This window comes from Pagrus pagrus (assembly GCF_965226575.1).
Source record: "Pagrus pagrus genome assembly, chromosome: 15".
NCBI lineage: Eukaryota > Metazoa > Chordata > Actinopteri > Spariformes > Sparidae > Pagrus > Pagrus pagrus.
Window position 1 is genome coordinate 25,856,245 of NC_140199.1, and position 23,899 is coordinate 25,880,143.

The window sequence follows — 23,899 nt, forward strand, 5'->3', positions numbered from 1 at the left end:
AGTTTAACAGGAAAATGACAGAGTCTGCATGTTGGCAAGAAGAAATACTCAGATCCTCTCATTGAGTAAAAGTAAGAACACTAAAATGCAGAAATATTTAGTCAGAATTAAAAGTCACAGGCAGGTTGAACGTCTGTTAGAGAATACACTGCTGTTGTGTTTGACTGTATTATTCCAATGTAGTCAAAAAGTAGAAATACTCCATTACAAGTAAAAGTCCTGCTTTCTAATGCTGCTAATGTAAAAGTACAGACATATTATCAGCTAAGTGTGCTTTAAGTAGACATGGTGGGGATAAAAGGTACAGTAACACTCTATATTGGGGTACACATATTAACCATTTACTACTTGCTTAATAGTGTACATTATGCTTGTTATTAGTCATTAAAAAGCACTTTTTAATAACTTATCCTGCATGACCATAATTACAAGCGGTTTCTCTCAATAACCTCCTAATTATTACTTGAGTGAGGCCTTACTCATATCTTATTCACTATAGTTTGACACTTATTAACCCACACAGGTTCTACTAATGAATTAGTTATGAGCAAGACCTCACTGTAGAATGTGGAACATATTTATCATAGTTAGAAAGACTTCATGAAGAGTTATTTGGACACTGTTAAAATTGGAAGTTACATTAGAATAGACAATATTTATGAGGTGGGAGAATGGCTATTCTTATGCTATGCTACTACCACCTTTTAAGGTCCAAACTGAGGAAATGATATCAAGATTATAATTCTTGTGAAACAGCTTCCTTACTTACTTTTAATAAGCAGAAATTAGGATTTAGGTTGATAGCCTGTTTATAATACGACTTGTTATGTCGAGATTCAGGAAGTCTCCGGCTGCAGTGAAGTTTTTAATCACTGTGAATTGGTATGATGACGATATGTTGTTGATGACTTGAACTGTGACCAAACTAAGTACTGTGGAATGTTGCCAGCTATGACTGTGATGAATATGTTAGGTTACAGTCATATTGATGTTTACACTATTTATTATTTACGGTGATGAGCTGTCCTCTTTTTTTGTACTGCCTTGAGATGTGTATGTCTTCTTTATTATTGTCCTACTTGTTTGTCCTAAATGTTTGGTGACATTCAGTTTCCCCCTTTAAGGATTAATAAAGTATTTCCTATCATATTGCATCGCAACGCATCGTATCGTGAGGCATTAATAATTGCTTATAACTGGCAGCAATGTGTGAAAATTGATCAAACAGAATCTAAGACATTCAAACAGTAGGCTAATTTATTTCACATTTGCACACATGATGGAAGTTTTGATTTTCTCTGAACTGTTCTCCCTAATTATAACTTTTCCTTCAACAACTTTGGAGGTTACTAAAGGAAAAGTCTTAGTTATCGGCCTGTGTAGAATATGGTAATGCTTTATAATGACTAACAAGGGCCGAAAATGCAACTTATATGCTAATAAGCAACTAAAATGAATGGTTAATATGTGTTTCCTAAGAAAAGTCATACCACAAGGGGATAATTTCCTCCAGTTCTACAATAGCGTAAAATGTAAACACTTAAGTAGAGTACTTAAGTACACAAAACTGGCATAAAACTGAACAAACTATTCATATGTTTAACAAAGTGAGTTCTGCACGGCTGTAAGCAACCCAATGACTTGACTTCAGGCTGTATTTTCTGTATAAAGGTGTGAGTTTAAATCTGTCTGTAGGACACACTGACTGACATGTGCTGTTTAAGTGATGTCATCTGCAAACTGCAGTAAAGCAGGTTGATCATAGAACAATCATAATAGTAATATTTATGGCATCTTATTAAATGACACAAAGACCTAATGGTCAATATTTTGATAAACTTATTCATAAGGCTAAATGTATAGAACCCATCCTCATGTGAATATGTGTCACAATGAAATCCCACTTTACATTAAGTCGTGCCAAAGACCTTTATGTATTATCAGAAAAAGACATCACCAATGTAGTGCCTATTTTTTAAGGTCCTACTACTTTTTTTAATGATAACTTTGTTTTACCCTGTTTTTACCATATCTTATTGTCTCTGTGTTAATATTTTATGTATTATTCTATGTGTTCAGAAGTGTCTGTTCACTTGAAAAGAAATTGAAACTGTAAGTAATTGTTTGCTTACAGTTTGTGCATTTTTTACTTTGTAAATAAAAATTTGAAAAAAAGGTTGATCACTGAAAACAGTGATTTTAACAACTTAATCTCTCTGACACACAGTAATAATTATGATAATAACAATGATTACAAGATCAACAATAATACTAATTATAGTAATAATAATAGGAATACTACAATTAATAATAATAATAATAATAATAATAACGATGATGATAATAATAATGTTAATAATAATAATGATTATGATGATGATAATAACAACAATAATAATAATAATAATAATAATAACAACAATAATAATAATAATAATAATAGTAATAATAATACTGATGATGATGATGATGATGATGATGATAGAGGGCTGACTGTTTTTGAGGCTGACAGTTGATGACGTCACTGCTGCCTGCACAAAGTGTAATGTAAGCTCTCATTAAGCATCAGCTGACGCTACACCTTCTCAGCACCGCGGACAGCTCCGATCTGCATACCGAGCAGATGGCGTCGGTCATAAAAGCCCGCATGGAGCGACTCTGCACCGGACATTCACCGCGACAGCACGACTCACAGCATGGATAACAGACCCGGCTGCCCGCACAGAAGCACTCCAGATGCGCATTTACATTACAGACCGAAACGTTCAACATCAGACACCAGAGGGATGCCCACGGGCATGAATCTGACCGACCCGTTATCTGGGAAGTTGACCGAGAAGGAGCTGATGCACGGCCTGAACGGTCGTCTTGCAGGATTCATAGAGAAAGTGCATCATCTGGAGCACCAGAACCATCTGCTGGAGAGGGAGATCGAGGACATCAGAGGGAAAGCGAACCCCGCATCCGGTTTGGAGGAGGAGTACGGACCCGAGCTGAGGAAACTAAGACAGCTGGTTCAAGACATCACTCATCAGAAGCATCAGATCGAAATTGAGCATCAGAATTTAGAGGACGAGGTGTCCAGCTTGAGAAGACAGCATGAACGGGAGGCGCGCAGCAGATCCGATGCCGAGGGCACCATTGTGGTCCTCAAGAAGGACATCAGCGACGCGTATCAGGCTAAACTACAGCTGGACAAGAAAGCACAAGCTCTCGTGGACGAGATCCACTTCCTGAAGAGAAACCATGAGGCCGAGGTGTCAGAGCTGTTCGACCAAATCCAGGATGCGCAGGTGACAGTCAGGGAGCAAGAATTTGGCAACCCCGGCGTCACTGCGGCACTCCGGGACATCAGGGCACAGCTGGAAGGTCACACCGTGTCCGACTTCCAGCAGGTAGGAGAAACTTTCCGAGCCCAGTTTGCAAAATTAACTGAGGCGGCTGAGACCAAGAGGGAGGTGTTAAAGGCGAGCCAGCAAGAGATTCAGGAGTACAGGAAGAGACTGCAGGCCAAGAACATCGAACTGGACTGCGCTAAAGGCACCAGGGAAGCGATGGAGAAGCAACTTCATGACGTGGAGGATCGCCACAAGGAAGAAATGATTCATTACCAGGTCGGACTGTCTGATTACACTTTATAATGAGGCTTTAATGCATGAATGAATACACGATTTATCACATAGCATTAATACATGAAGTTATGATGTTATGTGATTAGTTCACACTTAATAGATCATCATTTAGTAAGGAATATAGATTCAGTAACAAAATTAGGTGGATTCCAGAAATATAAAACTTGATGTCAGTTAGAAGAAACCTGAATTCATGAGACATCCTGCACTGATACAAGCGTTAAATCATCAGGAGATGTATTTGTTGATTATTACTTAAAGCAGCAACCAGGTCATGTTTTGTTGATTCTGGCGGCCCCTGTGGACAGAAGTGGTATGAGCACGACTGCCTTGTGTGTACAGCTCTTGTGCTGCCCAGCAAATGCATTTGTTATGGAAGCAAAGGAAAGAACAACGCAGCATATTTTAACAGCGTTTTTATCGTGTAAACACAGCTGTTTATGGAATGAAGAGCGATGAGGTATTATATCTATTTGTGGCAATGTAATATTAACATGATGAGGATGAAACTGTAAACGCTGGTTTAGTGTCATGCAGTACTACCAGACTAGCAGCTACTTTCCTCAGGCTGTGAGACGCGTCAATTCATCCTACAACACTCCGCTATAAAAATACTTTTAATTTACTGACTTATCTGACCTGCATAAGATGGAATCCAACCTGTTGACAGGCAATAAGAATAACTATAATAAAAAATAAAGAAGTAGCCAAACTTCTCACTGATGGTATTATTTGATCATGTAGGTCATAGAGATGTGTCAGTATTAAACTGAGACTGTTTCATAACCAGTTAACAACTCCTTATGGTTTATAAAGTGTGACCTATTACTTTTTTTTCTAAATAAAGTCATTTTCAGTGTTCACGTGCACATTATGTCTAATAATGTGTCCTCTCCTCTCTTCCAGAACACAATCAAAGAACTTGAAAATGAGCTTATAAACTGCAAATTTGACATGTCCGGTTACCTGCGGGAATACCACGACCTGTTGAATGTCAAGATGGCTTTGGATGTGGAGATACTGTCTTACAGGTGAGGTGTGCTGCATCTACGTGGGTTGAAAGGAACAATATTCACCCCAAAATCAGAATTAAATATATTTCCCTTCTACCCTGTAGTGCTATTTAGCCATCCAGATTGTTTTGGCATGACGGGCCATGGTTATGACATTGCTGTGCTATCTAATTCCATTATATTCGAGAGAAGGCAGATATCCAACATGGCTGATATCTCCAAAACTTGGCATCTCACACCAAAACAATCTAGATGGATAAATGGCACTATGGGGAAGAGGGGAAAAATTATTAGGGGGTGAACTGTCCCTTTAAGGTAAAATAGTTGAAAAGTGACAGCCCTCATTATTATTTCCAATGCAAGCATTTTACAATACAATTAAAGAAAGTATGTGTGTATGTGTGTCTAATGCAAACATACAGTGTTTCAGTATGGGGAACACAGAAATTGTCAAGAATTTCCTTTCACTGATTATAAATAAAGGAAATAAAATAATACAAAACTGTATATGATTATCTTATAAGACCAATACCCTTTACTAGTATTTTAAACATGCCTCAAATCTTTCTCATATATAGGATTAAAATAAAGTATCAGTACTGTACATGGGTAATTTCAGATTTAATCTGTGTTTCCTATCTTGCAGGAAACTTCTCTGCGGTGAGGAGGCCCGGCTCTCCGCCATGTCCGACACCCACATCTCCCTGCCCTACATCTACCACCAGTCCCCCGTTTACACCCTGCCTTGCCTCAGTCGTCCGGGAGGCCCGCACAGACGGGCTGAGCCCCAGTACAAGTTTGTAGAGGAGATCATAACGGAGACCACCAGGGAAATTGAGATGTCAGAGTTTGAGGAGACAGGATCAGAGGAGACAGAGGTGGGAAAGGATGAGCAGGAGAAAAGAGACAGAGGGGGATGTGAGGAGGGGGAGGAGGATGATGATAATAAAGACAGTCGAGAGGAAGATGGTGAGCAGATGTGTGACAGTGAGCAGAATCAAGTAGCATCACCAGGGAATTTAGAGAATGGAGGCGAGGTGAGTGATGGTGAAAATGGTCAGAAAAGTAAAGAAGCAGTTGACAATGGAGGAGACAGTGGCATAGATACAAATACTCAAAGCAAATTAAGTGAGAACATTGATGAGGAAGAAAAAGAGCAACATCAAAAAGTAGCAGAAAAACCAAAAGAAGAGAAAGATGCTGCAGTGAAAATGGAAACAGATCAGAAAGATCTCCCTTCAAAAGCAGATGATTTAAAGCCAAAGGTCCCAGCAGAGGAGAAAAGTCTGGAAAACTCTGATGAAAAAGGCGAGAAAGACAGCGTTATCGCTGCTCAAGTGAAGGAGACTGTTGATGAGACCTTGGCTCAAGTGTCCAAAGAACCAGACAAAACTCAAGAGCTAAGCAGTGTTGTTCAAGTGCAAGAAAAGGCTGCCACTTTGGCTTCAGAAACAACTGAGAAACCGGCAGATTTTACAGCAGACACAAAGAGCACTCTGTCTGTAGAGACAGGGGAGCTTTCAGTAAAGGCTCAAGTATCATCAAGTACAACAACCAAGAGTGAGGAAAAGGAAAACAGCCATACAGATCAAAAGGAAATAAGTAAATTGGAACCTGCAAAAGGTGAGAGCAAAGTAGCAAAAGGTGTCCAAGATGCTAAAAATGATAGCAATAAAGGCCAGGTTGAAGAGTCATCACTTAAATCTAATGTGAAAAGTCTTCCTGAAGTTAAGGATCAGAAGCCAAGCAGTGGTGAAAAACCCCAAACAGTCCAAACTGAGTTGCCAAAGGAGAAGACAGCTACCAATGCAGATAACAAAGAGTTACACCAGGGGGCGCCAGAGAGCAGCCAGGTTCAGAAATCAAAGCTGTCTGAAGTCTCAGAGAAAATAAATAATCCTGAAGGTAAAACTGAAAAGGTGGAGAGCAGCCAGGTTCAGAAATCAAAGCTGTCTGAAGTCTCAGAGAAAATAAATAATCCTGAAGGTAAAGCTGAAAAGGTGGAGAGCAGCAAGTCAGAGAAATAAGAGGAAAATGCAACATTATCACCTTAAATTACATGCAACAGCAGTTGATAGGCAAATATCAGGGACAGTGAAGCTGAAAACAGAGAATGGCTTAACTAATGTGTGCACTGATGCAAGCACAGAGAGAGGAGAGAGCATGAGTCTTCTGTTGGCAACAGCTTTGCCTTTGAACTTTAATTCAACTTGAGATGTATTCAAATCTTTTGACTTAATAATGTAATCATGAATGTAAAAGATGCCAAGTTAGATTTGAATGTGTGTGCTGACTAATAAATGCAATATCAAAAAAGCCTCTGGATATTTTGCTGGTCATATTGTTGATAAAATGTATGTATATATAATTAATGATTAATAGATTAATGTACCTTAATGTCAAAATGTGTCTATGTGTGCAAATAACCTCCTTCTGGCGGATGCTGAGACCAAATGAAGACCAGCAATATCAATATCAGGCAGCTGAATTAATCACAATAATCACTACTATACACAGGCAATGACATTCTATACATATCACAAAGGATTTACAGTAAATCAATCTTTAGATTTACTGTTAAACTTTAGCATGTGCACACTGGTGTGTTTACGGGGGAGACTACATGTCTAAATCTAGAAAAGAGGCTGATGTGGATAGATGAATATTTCAGGATAAATGGAGATCATTGTTCGCCCTTAAAAATGGTCTTCTCTCGTATCATTCATCATCTCTACTGAAGGCTGTTCTTCACTGCTCTCACTGCTCCCAGCGAAGAATTGCTCACATTGGCCCATTAGCTAGTTTATTGTCCGGTGTTTTTGTGTTCACAGAGAATCTCTTCAGTTTTGCTGCTTTGTAATGCTAGAATTTCTACATGGAGGTTGTATGCCTCCATGCACCAGTCAAGTTGCTGTTCATTTGAGTACAATTGTTTATCATACTTTAATGAAATGGCTAAAAAATATGATTTGTGATGTTAGGGTTAGTGACCTCGACCTTTGACTGTCCAGTTCATCCTCAAGTCCAACTGGACATGTGTTCCAAATTTTAAGAAATCCCCTCAAGGTGTTTCTGAGATAGCATATTCACAAGAATGGGATGCCAGGAGGTCCCAAAGTCCTCGACCTTTGACCTCCTATATATAATCGGTTCATCCTTGGTGGACCTTCTTTCCAAATTTCAAGAAAGTCTGGCAAGCTGTTCTTGAGATTTTGTTTTCATGATGGGATGGATGGACAGACAATCCAAAAACATAATGCCTCTGGCCACGGCTATCTCCGGCAGAGGCATAAAAATCTGAGCTGGCCTCCCTTTGTTTTTGTTTCCTTTCTAACTTTCCATTTTCTTTTAGTTTTTCCCTATGGTAAGGTGTTAAGCCTACACACGTGAGAAATTAATAATGGACTTTAGAGTGCTGGGACCCCTACATCCCCAAAGTACTGTATAAGTATATAAAAAGAGTTTGCTGTGAAATTACACATCCTCCTTCCCAAAATATCACTTAAGACGCCTCTCAACACTCAAAGACTGAATCAGAGCCTCGGCTTAGAGCCAAGCTCCTGAAAATACCCAAGTGGCACACTAACCCTGACACATTTCAAAAGACTTTAAAAGGCAGCTTTAGCACTCCTTATTAAATCTGACAGCTTGAGCTCATTTGCAGGAAGGAATCGCGAAAACTGCATAAAATTCAGGTGTGTAACACATACACAAGACTGTTAAGACACTGGAGTCTAAATACACAGTATGACTGATCGAAACATTGTTCCACTTTTTTTTTTGGTGGAGGGTGTATAGATGTCAAAACAAAAACTAAAAATCAACTGTCCAACACTAAATGTGTGAATTACAATAAGTTTCTGAAGCTGCTTTAGGTTTGTAAACACTCATGTTGCTTCAAGAAAACAGTACATGTCAGATAAGCTAGGAAACGTAACTCATAACTACTGCCCAGTTTTAACACAACCAATCACATCCCACTCTGAGTAAACCTTTTAGAAACCTGTATTGATAAACATCACATATTAAGAAACACATTTTTTGGAGTTCAAAGACTTTATTGAAAATTCATACATACACATAAGGACCTCCATGACTGCGGGCTCTGTCACTGCCCAGTACAGGTAAGAACTTTCCAAGAGTGCACAGGTGCAACTTTAAGTTACACCGCTTCTGGACAATGATAGTTTGGCATTACTGTGAACATTAATGATGTGCCCCCCAGTTGTCTGTTAGTACAGAATGAACAAAAATTGAGTCTGCTTGGTCGGCCAAGTGAACACGCTTCTCTCAAAACGTACAGACCCATCTTTAAAAGCATCCCTAAAAACTGCCCAGTTTAAAGGGAGCTTTAACAGAACTTCACAAACCCTGATGGCCGACGCAAAACAAAACATCACAGAGCTTTAGTATGTCCTTGTGTGCATGAACAGGAAGGGTGCAGCAGTATTTAAATAATAGCAGAAAAGTCTAGTGTAATTAACATGATTTGAAAATGAGAACTGTAGATGACAAAGGAATATCAGATGGTTATGATTGTAAAATCAGAAAGAAGGTATGAAAACGCTCACCACACAAAACCGTAAACTGATGTCAGGGATTATCACCAAAAGCCACACCGACATGATGACAGGCAAACGGATTGGATTTCATTATTATGGCAGTACTGGACAGGAACAATGACATAATTTATAAATAATATGCCACCAACTTTCTCTTGAATATATGCAGCTACAAAGTAAAAAGCAACAGAGGTAAAATATACCAATGATAGAAGCACCAACTTGAAGTGGTACTCAACAAGTTAGAGTTTGTTGTCGTAGCCTTTGAACCGATCGCTCCGAAGATATCCCCTTGCTGGTTTGAGTTGGACATACATTTAAGGCCAGATTCTTCTGATATTCCCTAGTCCCTTGCAGTATGGAGAAAGCTTAGGCTTCCAGTTCCAAACCCAGACCCAGCTTGTGGCCTCCTGCGTTGATGTTCTTGCCATCGACCAGGCCAGACAGGGTGAGTTTCACGCCTGCGCAGGAGAGAGGAACCAACATTAGCCATTATATGTGCAAATGCAAAAAAAAACAGACGTTCCTCAAAACTGTTGTATTCTTAGAGTTCTGAGAATGACAGCTGACAGGAAAACAGATTTGTTAGCAAGTTGCTATAACTGGTTGTATTTGAGGTCAGTCATTTAAAGAGTGTGTTCTCAAAACTAAAGTGCTGTGTGCAAGGACTCTACTGTGTGCTCTAAAACACAAATATTCAACTGTTTTATAAACCCATTGTGGTAACACTTTACAATAAAGGTACATTAGTTAATGCAGGAATAGGCATCAACTAATGTTAAAGGTTCAATATGCAGGAAATTTTACATTCATAACCTAAATAAAATCTTGAGTCTTTGAATTGTGTTGAAGAGATATCTGCTGAAGTCAGCATGCTGACCAGCTAGCCCTGGGCCCTCAAAAACCTCTCTTTCTCCCAGCAGCTAAAAGCTCCTGTGCTAGCAGTGTAAACACCAACATTCCTCTGGTAGTTGGGCTAGCTGTAGAGCAAACTGAGCTACAGTCATGGATGTATAGAAAGAATACAGTTAGTAGCAGTTAGGAATTATTCTGGTATTCTGGCCCCTATTTGTTGGGAGTATGAAGAAAGTGTGGCAAATTGTCACATATTGCACCTATAATTAACAGTTAACTGTGTTTCTGATTGTGTTCATATTACATTATTTAATAGATTACTAGTAATAAGATCATTACCCTTAAACATTTTATTAATAGTTTTTTATTAATACAGTGGTTTAGCTGTGAACTTCATGACATACATGTCAACTAACAACTTCAACCATATGTTATTACTTAGTAATACTACTACTACTAATATAATAACAATAATAATTAATAGGGTGAACATGTAATTAATGTTAAGACACATTTGTTAAGTTAATCAATGCTTATTGTGTAATGAGGAACTGTTGGAATGGTTATTACTGTACCAACTAATGTTAATAGCATCTGTTAAAACTATTAAATAATGCATAATACCTTGTCTAACAACCACCATTAGTAAGTGATAACTAGACACAGTTAACTATTAGTTAATGCTTATTACAACATTATCTAATCTTAATGAATGTACCTTTATTGTAAACCAACTTACCTGGTCTAAGTGTCTGGGTGTAGCCAACACCAACAAGGCTATTGTTGTTCACTTTAGCCTATGGAGAGAAAAAAAAAGAAAGAAGAAAAGTCAGTTGGTGACAATTAATATTCACACAACCCCACTCTGAAAGTCTCTGCTGCTGTACTTACAGTGACTGAGGCATCCTTGTCCAGCTGGTATTTGGCTGCAATACCGAAGCGTGTGCTGTTGCTGCCAGCGGTCCAGGCCAGGTTGACTGCAGTCTCCAGCTTGTCGCTCACCTTCTGGTAGATGGAGCCTCCAAACTCAGCACCGTCATTGCTTTAAAAATCACAAGCATAGGAGAGATCTCACACTACAGTAAACAGAATGTGGGACTAGAGTGATATATTATATGTTGAAGGTCATGCCATCAGCTTGTAGAAACATTAATCCACTTTCACTTCTCAATTCTGGATCGTTTAGTCACAAACATGGAAATCCTGCTAATATGGAACACTGCTGTTCTTGGGAACCACCTTTTATTTGGGGGTAACCGATACATTTATTAGCCAAGAAGACCTCTGAAATGGCGACACGTCTACCTCTGTAGTGTTGAGCTGTGCATGAAATCATTACAGGAGAAATCTGTCTTAAAATCAATAGTTTTAAGACCAACTGTAATTGTGACTCATTTTAAACAAGCTTCAATGCAAAAACATTTTTTTCTGACAAACTGACATGTAAACAGGCAGTAAAAGCATCTGATATTTATGGATGAAACTGAACAAACCATGCAGTTTGATGTTGTAGATGCTGCTTAAAGGATAAGTACCGTTTTTTACAACCTGGACCTTATTTCTGGCAAAACATATGGTCATTTACTCACCCAGATAACTTTGGTGTCATTCGGCGTTGTTCGGACGAAATTAGATCCAGTGTAGCGGCGATATATCCATATAATGGGAGAGACGGGGCAGCGACACACAGCCTCTATATAACGCATTATCTGCCACGAAACTAGTTCATTTCATCAATATTTTGTTACGATATGCTAGCGCTATTAGCCTCTGAGTCCGGGCTCGTCCGTTATCAACATCCGGGGTCAAACTAGCAGTAGCAGCTACAGGTAAACAAGGCGCGCTGTCGCGGGTGCGCGCGCAGCTCAGAGACGACATCTTCCAGGTCAGAGGTAGTAGATCAGCCTACAGACCCCGGATGTTGACAATAGACGAGCCCGGACTCAGAGGCTAATAGCGCTAGCATTTCATAACAAAATATTGATGAAATGAACTAGTTTCGTGGCAGATAATGCGTTATATAGAGGCTGTGTGTCGATGCCCCGTTACTCCCATTATATGGATATATCGCCGCTACACTGGATCTAATTTCGTCCGAACGACGCCGAATGACACCAAAGTTATCTGGGTGAGTAAATGACCATATCTTTTGCCAGAAATAAGGTCCAGGTTGTAAAAAACGGTACTTATCCTTTAAGCTGGAAATTAATGCTGAACATTTTGTTGCCATTGTTTAACATAATGTGCCCATCGTCTTCCCTGCAGCTTGACTAGACACATAACAATGTTCTTATCCATCCCCATTGAGAGGGTCCCTATGTTTGATCAATTTCCCAACAGCAAAAAAAAAAACAAAACCCTTCTCTCACTTGTATATACCTATATAAAAAAATGACGATCATCTATTCATAGGCCATTTATAGATTAAAGGAAAATAAATAATTCTAGATCAAGCAAACTGAACCCAGAATTACAGAATAAAGTGCAAACAGGTTATAAAACCCAATCTTTATCTGAAACGTCTTGCACTTACACGTTGGTGTGCAGCTGGAAGTCTCCCGTCTTGTAGCCAATGGCAAAGTTGTTCTGGGTCATCTTTGACTTGGCAGTGTCAAAGCTCATCTGGTAACCGGCGAGCCAGCCCTCATAGCCGATGACAGCAGCTCCGTGGATGGTGGGGCCAGCGAAGTCAAAGTCGACGTCACAGCCCATGTTAACGTATTCGCGCTTGTAGGCTGTCTTGACTTTGCCGCTCTTCTTGCTGTTGATGAGAAATACATCTTTGGTTAACCTCAACTGAAATCCCAATGAAGTCAGATTAGGCATTAAAACAGCATTTGAGAGAGGGATGCATTTACTGCATATGGTGCTACAAGGAAATTTAGTTTGACAAGTTGACTGGTGAGCATAAATATCTCCTTGCATAATGTGTTACCTTAAAACAATGAACAAGTACAAATTATCTAAATGCTTCAAACTATGATATCAAGTTCATTGCACGCTTGCAATTTAGGCAGCATGAGACAACCTACGCAGGTCATTTATCTCATCGAGTTTCACTTTTACCAGACATTTTAAATCGTCCTTTCTGTACAGAACCTGTGACTATCATGCTCACACTGTACGAATCAATTGACTGGCCACAACGTGACCGTTTACGCTGAGCACGGAACCCTTGATTGCTTTTTGTCCAGTGACGATTCAAAAAAGTTTACTCAAATAAGTCCTAAGTAAAGCTCACAAAGAAAAAGAAAGGCAGCATTATGTTTTGTGCAATTCTATTATGAAGGAGAAGTAAGAAGAAAATATATATATATAGCTTCAGATTGCTGAAGATGCAGACTATATGGTCTGCCATGCAGCAAGTTCAGTTTTATAGCACAGAAGTGTCAAGACTACGGCATCTCTGGCATGCCAGATATCCATCTGATCATTCAAAAGAGATTATCGACTGTTCAGTCAATAAAAGGAACAGAACTGATGCCGATTTTAAGTAGTAAAAAATTTCTGATAAATATATGGAACAATATACACACAGTTTTCATATCGGTCATATCAGTTTCAATATCTTTCAAAATGTAACATTCAATAAAGTTGAAGTCAGTGTTGCCTAATGTTTTTAAAAGTAGTGAAACATTAAAATAATGAACACTGGTTAACAGAAATAAACAAATGCCCCTTCGCTCATCCTCAAAGCAACCCAGGGTGTTGCGGCACCCACATCAGTAACCACTGATCCCCAGAGATAACTCTTAACACACGCACTCTGCCAGCAGTAAGCTCAAATAGCAAATGGGATAGGAACATTATTTTTCTTCAGACGACACATTGCTGGAACTCTGAACTCTGCCATTTCAACACAAATCACATTTAAATAAGGACCTTTGAGTCATGGCTGACTCAGAAGTTAAGTTTGCCATGACACTGCCAAAATCTTATTTTTTTCCTTGGGCTCTGTGCTGGTGTTTATTTCCCAGTCTGTAGCCACATTACTCCACTCTCACCAACCCTCCCACACCTGATATGAAACAGGATACACTTCCTCTGAGCCATGGGCCATATTCCTCATGTGATTAACACCTCATAAAAATGCATTAAGGATTGCCTGAGCATCTGGGCACTTTTATCCCTCCCAGAGAACAACAAACTGCAAAACATCATTGAAAGAAACTCGTGAAACCTGACAGCCAATCACAGCAGTGTGTTACAACGGACCAGTTCCATATTGAGAGAGGGGTCACATGGCCGACAACTACACTTGTCACAAGCACGTACAGCACAGATCAGGTTGCCAAAATTACTTGTGTAGAGAAGGAACAGGCAGAGCAGACTATGTTTGCGTGAAACTAATTCTTCCATTAATTTCTTTATTATTACACCATGATCTTACCCAGTGTTTGGTGAGAAGGTTGTGTCAAAAGTCAACTTCAGTCCCTTGGCAATCTGTAAGAAACAATAATGGAAGCCATTTGACATTGAAAGAAATTAATGTTGACCAGTCATGCTCACTGGTTAGATATTTATTTTTGAAACCCGTTATAATAAATGTTGAATATTTTCCTGACCTGATCTTCAACAGTGATTTCTGTTCCCAAGGTGTTGTCAGTGTTCCACTTCTCAGTGAAGGTGAGGCCGTATTCGGACCTCTTGTACTTTGTTTCCAGGCTGCCTGCAACTTTGCTGGTATCAGTGTTGGAGGAACCAGATGTTTTGAATTCCTGCAGGGGGCAATTTCATGGAAATTACAATAACAGGAGAAAATTAAAGACAAGTTACTGTGGATGATGTTACTACAAAACAGAAACTCATTTAGTTTCATTCTATGGACCTTAAGAAAAATAAATAAATCCCCAAATCCCATATTTTATGCTAAAAACCAAACAAGTTGGGCTATAGATAGTGAAATCTGTTCAACATTTTTTTTTTTTTTACAGAAAAAATATCTTAACATACTATTCGCTATAATTATGATAATATAATGATAACTTGCAGGCTTTGTAGTCTCAACTGGCACATTTACTGTGGTTGGACTTTATTGTTCTTGGTGATGGCTTGCTACCTTTATGAGTGAAAACGCCATAAAGTATTTTTAAAAACAGATCCGGGAAGTGCCATAACCATGAATTGTTGTGAACTGAACATTTATATTGCACAATTGTACATCATAAATGCAACTTTAGTGACTATGAAGTAGGTCAGTCTTCCATTCTTAATCCACAAAGAAATGACCTTACCACTCCACTGGCCGACTTCGTCTTGACATCAAGCTTCACCAAGCCAAATCCTGAAGAAAAGATGAGTTTTGTTCAAATAATTTCAAAGCTCGAATACAACATCAACAAGACTTGGTAGTGGGGAAATGTTAACACCCTGGAACAAGTTTGCTAGATTATGAGAAACCCTACCATAGCCTTTGTTGAAGATGTCCTTGGCAGACTTGCCCAGGTCAGCGTAGCAGGGAGGCACAGCCATTGTATCTGTAGACAGAAGCAAAAGACAATGCTAAAAATATTATTCAGAACTTCAGTGCATTTTCACCAGCTTGTTTGCAAAGAAAAAAATAGAAAGAAACCCAAAATGTATTGGCACAATGACCTAACAATTCAATTCACCTACACTGTGCCATATAGGCTGTGACATGTATGTTACTCTGATATAACTGCTGTAAATCTCTCAGTTAAACTGTTAGGTAGCAAGCTGATGATAAAAGTGTCTTGACATAACGGGCACCAATATGTGGTCTCGAGGGACTGCTGGGACTGTTGTCTCATATGAATATAAGACTCATGCACACATGACTTAGTACTGTACTGTGAGGTTACAGTATACAACTTCCATGAAACTATGATCTCTTGTGAAAATGATGTGGGCAAAAAGAGTACACAGTCCTTAATCAAAAGATTTGTGCAAAGCACTGGCTGACAAAACCTAGCCTGGTTCACATGAGGATGCTGGTTACTACAGTGTTCTTTCCATGGTTGTCACACCTGTTGAGTGGAGAGCTAGACCTTGAATTGGTTGGTGTGTATAACTAATATCTCGATACTATCATGTTAATGACCAGATGCTGGATCTTTCTCGCTGCAAAGCCTAACCTGTCTCTATTGCATCAGTCAGCTCAGACAGTACAACACTGTGGGATATCATCTGGCCTTTGCTGCACTTTGTCAAACCCTCTCTCCAAAATGAAATAACTTTCCGTTTACAAGTTGTGGTTTTAATTGCTGACTATGACAGTCACAAGTCTAGTTTCGCTTTTTATTTTAAACACCTCTGACACAGTAACAGCATTTCAGTGCTGCAGGTAGTCACAGCAGTCCAAGTGTGACAACCGGTGGACAAGGTTACTGACTGAGAGGAGCCATTTTGCCGCACTGGAGTAACTAATTCAGGCCTGGCCTTTATTAAACTACTCCACGTGAATTGGCAGGCACAGCTAGGTGTGGCAAGGCACATGCCAGTACCAATTAGCGGGATTTGTTAATTAGCCTCTTCACTGGCATCACCAGCCTGCTACCCAACTGCTGCTAACTAGGCCGTAGGGAGGTTAACGTAACGATCGCTGACATTAAAGTAGTAGATTTTAAAATATTTTCCGAGTGCATCTTTGTAGCACACCTGCCACTTTTATCCGTGGCACGAGACGTGCAATACAAAGCCAAACTCCCCTGCTGTTGCTTGACATGTGTCAGACGCAGCATGCCGAGTGCAGCTAGCTTTGCTAACTTTGCTAGCCTGCAGAGTACCGGTGTGTGTAAAGCACGCTTAAAAACTCATTCCTGCTAGTTCTGGAGTTCATTAACAGCTTCAGACTGAATAAATGGCTCGCTTACCAGTAAAGGATGGGGCTACCGGTAAACTAAAGTGACTTTATTAGAGATGTTCCTCACACCGCACGGCCGAGGCAGGCGTCACCGGTTGGAGGGCGAGCTGAAGGAGACTGCACTGCAATGAAATCCAGACCTATCACATCCCGGCTCAGGACCCCGGGCGGCCACAAATGTGCCTGAACAAAAATGGTTTCACGTCAGACATGACAGCGTCACTGTGCTAGTGGTAAGTATGTAAGTAAGTATGTAAGTATGTATGTATGTATGTATGTATGTATGTATGTATTTATTTATTTATTTATTCTCATTCTCATGTACATTTTATATAATATGCCTTGTTTCTTGCTTATTCTTTTATTTACCCCTTTAAATAACTCAATGAAAGCCCATTTCCAGCGCCATAGCACTGAGCTAAATAACTGGCCTCTTTTGAAGAGCAACATATTGTGCATTTCTGAATTGTTCTGGACACAATTGAAGTAATTTGTTTATCGTAACTAGCAGAAGCTGTTTCCTAAATTTCCTTAATTTCCTTAATTAATTTTCCTTAATTTGTTCCTAAATGTAGTTTTGCTGTTACTGCTGTCCCAGTTTAGTAGCTTCCCCAACAACAATATAGACTACATGTTGTAATGTAATGCTGTAGATGCAAAGTAAGTAAAAATGTATTAAACATTTTCAAGCACAAACAGGAGTTATCATTTCTCGATAGTCCTCAAAGTAATTCCATGCAGCAAACTTTAACAAGTAGAAAATAAAAATAAACAAACAAAAACACTCTTATAATAAAACATAAGACTCAATGAACTTTAAGTGGTTTTAATCGATACATAAGTTATTCTTAATTCAGAAAAGTGTGAAGTTCAAAGTCATTTTTAAATGCCACAAAACTTCAATACTTTGGGAAAAAAATCTACATTTGAATATAAAATGATCTGAAGTACACTGACTTAGCAGTCCAGCTGTTGCAAAATTGATGAAAAAAAGTCCTTTTCTCACCAAAAGTGATGAAATACAGTTTTATCAACATCACCAGCTCCCTTTAGTTACATGTTCCTCTTTGAGTTCAAGATATTTGATGCTTCACAAAGCTATTTATAAAGGGTATTGTACTCCACCATACAGTACACTGAGTGTTGCTCTGTTATCTTTATTCAGTTACATTAAACATCACAACTTATTCTCTTAACGTTTAATATGCATGTGCACAAACTTTAAAACGAATGAAAACGGCACATACAATAAAAGTATTAGTGAAGTAAGTTTACAAATAGGTAAAAGTATTTAATTCAATACATTGTACAAGCGTCCTCCTGGACAACTTTTCAGGCTCATAATTTTTCCTGTTTTATCTCTATACATTTACATTTTGAGTTTACATCTTGAAAATAAAATTAGGATACCAATAGTAACCCAACAAACATAATGCAGACAAGCTTAAAAACATGCCAAAGCCAACATGTCAAGAGCTGAAAAAAAGGAACACAATTGTTGCTGAGACAAAATATTTTCAACCTGTTATAGAACAAATGAAAGACGGAAATGAGGAAGGAAGCTACCCTTCCCCACAGAACTTCATATTACTTCCACTTCACTCTTCTCATGGGACCTATGGGTAAAGAAGGAGAGATAGATGTGAAAGTTTGATCTATTTTAAATGTGTTTAATTTAGTTACAGGTGACGAATGTAAAACAAAGAAAGCATTTAAATGTACTGGTGTGTGTACACCAACCTTGGCTGTTCATGCTGAGCTGTGGGCGCTTCACTTGCAAGAGTAGGTGACAAGGTGATTAAATGTGCTGTGGGTGTATAATTCAAAATTGCCAAATGATTACCATTATATGATAATAATTAATGCTCATATCACTTCTGTAGGCTTGAATCCAAACATTTATGCTAGAGATTTTTAGAATAAATTTAAATCACTTATAGTACTTACTAGTGGTAGGTTTCTCAGTAACAGTTAAATGCACTGGCATCTGGAAATCTCCTTTGACACACAAATACCAGCCGCTGCTCTCTGTCCTCAGTCCACTCATAGTCACAGTGAAAACATTAACCCTCCAACTGATGGTCACTGTTGTTCCTTTTATTGATCCAGACGACCTCTTCACACAGGAGCTGCCCAGCCTGCACCACTTCATTCCTCCAGGGTTAGGATGGTAACACTTGATGGTTATTTCTTCTCCAACAAATCCTTTAATCTCCTGATGATCCACATACAGAGCGGGTGTACCTTCAGGGGAAAATGATTGAGCAGAAAAATGTGGTTAGCCTAATAATCAGTCTCCAGAGCAAACAATGAACCCTCCTCAGTGTATTTCCTCAAAAAATGTTCAAATTTAATAAAGGATTTGAATAAAGATGTCTGAAGGGTTCTTACCTCTGGTGACTGACAGGTGAAAAGGCTTTCCTACATCTCCCCCATTATTAATATCCACAGCACACCAGTAATAACCAGTATCCTGTTCCATCAGATCTTTTATGGTCACTATGAAGATTCTTTGGAGTTTGTCATCAGAGATTGAAAACTTCCCTGAACTTTCTTTGTTTGTTTTAACTGCATATGAGCAGAAGTTCCAATCAGATCCATTACATAAGTATTTTACATTGTTTATGTATTGTGACTCATAGAGACATGGGATAGAGACTGAACCTCCAGCCTTCACTGACACTTTACTGACTGTAGTTATGCTGTGAATTCCTGCAACAAGAACAAATACAGCACTTTAATGAATATATTCACAAAAAACAATCTTCCTTTATATGACCTGCCTGTTGTAGATGTTCATTAGCTGTTGTTTTACATTTCAGGCCAAGATATTATTTTTAAAATGTTAAACAAAAGCTTGAGGATTTTACTAAATATACTTGTCCTCATGAACATCATCTGCCCTGACCATTAGAAGCCTAAAAAGGCATAGGTATAAATTGTAACATGACCTTCGACTGACCTTATAGTACGATGAAGACGAGGAGGAAGCTGAGGGTAACAGCCATGTCAGAGAGAGCAGAGTAAGACTCAACTGCATGAACAAGCGCACTGACAGAATGATTTTCTAATTCCTGATTTTCACTTAATATACAAAAAAACTAGGCCCGGGGTTTTTACACCTCCTTACTAAAGAATAGAGAAGAGGTGTGAAACCTCAAAATACAAGAAGTAGGAATAAGTTATTGCAAAGCCAAACGATAATGATGAAAGCACATTGCAACACTGTCATTTGAGAAAAAGAACAAAAAACACTGAGTAGATGATCAGATGCCGCTGTAGGGGTAACATCTGTTGTGTAACATTTTCAGCTTTTGCTTCGAGCTGTTGGAAAACAGAACAATACTAACAATTAGGAAGAAAAATTAAAGAGAAGCCATAAAGCATCTACATCCATTCCAGCAGCTCTGAGGCTGTTCACTGTACACACTGGTGCTTTGAGCTAAATGCTAACTTTAGCGTGCTAAACTTGTCCACAGTGTCCATACTAACATACTATCAGGTACATGTGTTTGCCACGTTCATCATCTTACTTCATTTAAACATGCTAACATTTGCTAATTAGCTCTAAGGACAAGGCAAATCTGAGTCTAGTGGTCATAAACAGAGTGTTGACCTGACTGTAGTGGCAACTTGTTAAAAACCTTTGGTGCCACTGCAGGATGTAAAGGGTTCTGACATGTGTAGTCTAACAACTCCCCCTGATTGAATATCCAATGATAAGGCACGGAGTGAGTAAAACACTGATGTTTATTCCACGGACATCACAAACAACAAATCAACACAAAATTTGTATTTTATTTGTATGATGATTTTCTTACACCCAAAAAACAGTCTACAATCTACAGTCAAAAAAAGTGTTGCTCCACATCTTGCCCTGTTGAAGATCAGTGTACACACTGCACTGAAACATTTAAAAGAAGCCGACTCCAACTGCACAATAGCAGGACAGGCTAGTGGAGCACGAATCTTAATATGGCAAAACACACATCAATCAAAGGTACTATCCAATAAAACACATGTGAAAGCACATCTTACATTCAAATGACCAATTATCTTAATTGTAATAACTATTAAATGTATTGGATGGTATAACACAATTTACAACATGGCTCTATGTTATACTTAAGTGGCAGGTAGACAGACTTACATCCTCATCACTACAGCTATGTTGTTAACGTGGTTAAAAACCTGTGCAAAAAAGCTTCACCATGAATGTGAGAAAGTGTATGAGGCTGGGTTCAGATCTTATAATTCACCCTGTGTAACAACAGAGCTGTACACCACGTCCACATCACTCTTCATCTCAGCATCTGACCTCTGAGTGGACAGGAAGAGACAGACAAGAAACAGAAATCAGTTACGTAGTTTAACCGTTTATGTTTCTTTTGTTGTTGCTTTTTGCTTTAATCAATAACATATGTGCACGGTGAGACATTAAGCTCTGTTTGAGTGTCTTTTAGTGTTGTTAATGGTACCACAGGTTACGGATTACCTTGCCTGAAGATTGTCTCACATGCTTAACAGCCATGTATGTTACTTCCTCTTCAGCCTGATGAAAGAACAAACTGAATGTCATTGCAGAAAATGAAGGCAGCTTTACGCTGTTTTATCAGACTCGATCAGGTTTGATGACTTAAACATGACAGTAAATAAATACTTCCTTTTTTAAGATGACCACAAGATCAGTGGAATGACCAGAGTTACTAAAACCTTATTCTATACCATTCTGTGGTTATTTTCAAAATAACACACTTGATGCTCTTCTTCTTCTTCTTCTTCTTCTTCTTCTTCTTCTTATAGCTCTTTTCTTTTCTAGCTCTGGCTGGAATTCACCATTTTTCTATTCACCAAATTATATGATTATTATATGAACTGCTTAAAAAAAGAAGCTCCACAAGGTTTGATATTCTCCTGTATTAGCTTGATTTCCCTATCACTGCAAGTTAAGCTAACGTTCACAATAGCACATCTCTGTCTTGTTGCTGGGAAATAAATCAACATATCTTACCGCCGTTGTGGTTGACGATTCTATTTTGGTCAGCCCTAAAAGTGAAACAGTGATAGCTCCTTTTACAAACTGCCACTGCTCAATGACATGAATGCACAATAGTCTACATTTAAAGTATAAATATTCATGAATAATAAAGAGGTAAATAAATAAACAGGTATGAGTTAGATTAAATATCAGGGTAGACTTACTGTGTCTTTTTAACATAAACCAGATGAACAAGGTCACCATTAGAGCAAGGATCAACACACTCAAAGGGATGATGATGCTCTTCAGGTCAACTTGATCCCTGCAGCATGCATTTAAAACACACAATACAAATGAATTAAGATAAACAGACTGGTTTAAACAAAAACAATGTAGCTTCATGTACATGCAAAACTTCTGACCTGTGCTCTTCACTGTCAACTGTGGTTGGTGCTTTTTCTGCAAAACAGGTGAGATTCACAAATTGAACTTGTTGCCGTACTAATGAATCATAATATCTTATCTATATTACATCAAGATTATAATTTACAATTTTATATTCAGAATATATAATTACGGAAATTACTCACCAGTTGTAGATTTCTCATGAACATTTAAATGCACTGGCATCTGTAAGTCTCCCTGCACACACCAATACCAGCTGCTACTCTCTGTCAGCACAATCATAGCCACAGTAAAAACATTGGGGACACTCCTATCAATGGTCACTTCTGTTCCATCTATTAATCCAGACGGCTCCGTCACACAGGAGCCACCCAGCCTGCACCACTTTATCACTCCAGCATAACGATGGTGACACTTGATGGTTATTTTATCTCCAATTACTCCTGTAATCTCCTGATGATCCACATAGAGACTGGGTGTACCTGGAGGGGAAACAAATCAATTTGTGGATACGTTTTTCAAAAGTGTTACAGCATTAACAACTGATGGATGCATACTTTCACAAATTTGACATGTATTGTCATTACTTTTGACTGACAAAACCTGAAAAGAAATTCTGCAGCAAACAATGAGACCTTCTATAGCGTTTCTCCACAAACAAACAAGATTTCACAAAAGATTTGAAATGTACAGAGATCTTACCTCCGGTGACTGACAGGTGGAAATACTTTCCATTATCTCCCCCATTATTAATCTCCACAGCACACCAGTAATAACCAGTGTCCTGTTCCATGAGATCTTTTATGGCCACAGTGAAGATTCTTTGGAGTTTGTCATCAGAGATTGAAAACTTCCCTGAACTTTGTTTGTGTGTTTTAACTGCATATGAGCAGAAGTTCCAATCAGATCCTTTACATAAGTATTTTACATTGTTTATGTATCGTGACTCATAGAGACATGGGATAGAGACTGAGCCTCCAGCCCTCACTGACACTTCACTGACTGTGGTTATGCTGTGAATTCCTGCAACAAGAACAAATGCAACATTTTAATGGACATATTCATAATAATATTTTCCTTCATATGACTTGCATATTGTAGACTTTCATATCAGTTGTTGTTTCACATACTAGCTCATTATAGTCTTCAAATTCTATTAAAAACTGTAGAACAAAACTTGTCTAACCAGCAGTTATTATTATATCATCTTGTGAACATTAGAAGCATTAGACATACACAACTATAAAATGTTCCCTGTGACTGACCTGTGAGTCCAGTGAGGAGGAGAAGAAAGCTGAGATGAACAGCCATGTCAGTGAGTGAGCAGAGAAAATGACACGAGCCGGTGCACAGCAGGACTGACTGTCTACTTCCTAAATTTCCTAATTGTACCACTTTAAATTTCTCTTCCTCCAACTGTCAGGAAGTTGTCTTACATTGGTTATTAAGATGATGTCTATAAATATCTATGCAGCTACCGCATGCTTTCAGAAAGTTGTACGGTCAGTTGAAAATAAAATGAAATGCTCTTGATATCACTGCATGGTTCCCTCGCTGCAGTGTTTCTCTTGTGTAACTTTACTTCCTCTTCACCATGTGTTGAAGCAGAAAACCAGATGGACTCTGAAACC

At 38.7% G+C, this 23,899-nt stretch overlaps 2 protein-coding genes and 1 long non-coding RNA gene across 3 annotated transcripts; 1 reads left to right on the plus strand and 2 right to left on the minus strand.

Annotated features, from left to right (window-relative positions):
- Nucleotides 1–2,553: 2,553 nt before the first annotated feature.
- LOC311270509 (neurofilament medium polypeptide) lies at nucleotides 2,554–6,955 on the plus strand. The gene is made up of 3 exons (XM_084375423.1): nucleotides 2,554–3,614; nucleotides 4,539–4,663; nucleotides 5,292–6,955. The coding sequence occupies exons 1-3, from the start codon at nucleotides 2,697–2,699 to the stop codon at nucleotides 6,670–6,672; spliced, it is 2,424 nt and encodes an 807-aa protein (XP_084231549.1). The 5' UTR covers nucleotides 2,554–2,696; the 3' UTR covers nucleotides 6,673–6,955.
- Nucleotides 6,956–8,682: 1,727 nt separating this feature from the next.
- On the minus strand, nucleotides 8,683–17,041 carry vdac2 (voltage-dependent anion channel 2). The gene is made up of 9 exons (XM_084376009.1): nucleotides 16,896–17,041; nucleotides 15,468–15,539; nucleotides 15,297–15,346; nucleotides 14,628–14,780; nucleotides 14,453–14,505; nucleotides 12,596–12,823; nucleotides 10,954–11,104; nucleotides 10,802–10,859; nucleotides 8,683–9,668 (listed from the first exon to the last, which is right to left on the minus strand). The coding sequence occupies exons 2-9, from the start codon at nucleotides 15,532–15,534 to the stop codon at nucleotides 9,577–9,579; spliced, it is 852 nt and encodes a 283-aa protein (XP_084232135.1). The 5' UTR covers nucleotides 15,535–15,539; nucleotides 16,896–17,041; the 3' UTR covers nucleotides 8,683–9,576.
- Nucleotides 17,042–20,617: 3,576 nt separating this feature from the next.
- LOC311270146 lies at nucleotides 20,618–22,166 on the minus strand. Its single transcript, XR_014624193.1, has 4 exons — nucleotides 22,088–22,166; nucleotides 21,897–21,931; nucleotides 21,381–21,437; nucleotides 20,618–21,205 (listed from the first exon to the last, which is right to left on the minus strand). It is a non-coding gene; the product is annotated as an uncharacterized lncRNA (long non-coding RNA).
- Nucleotides 22,167–23,899: the final 1,733 nt, after the last annotated feature.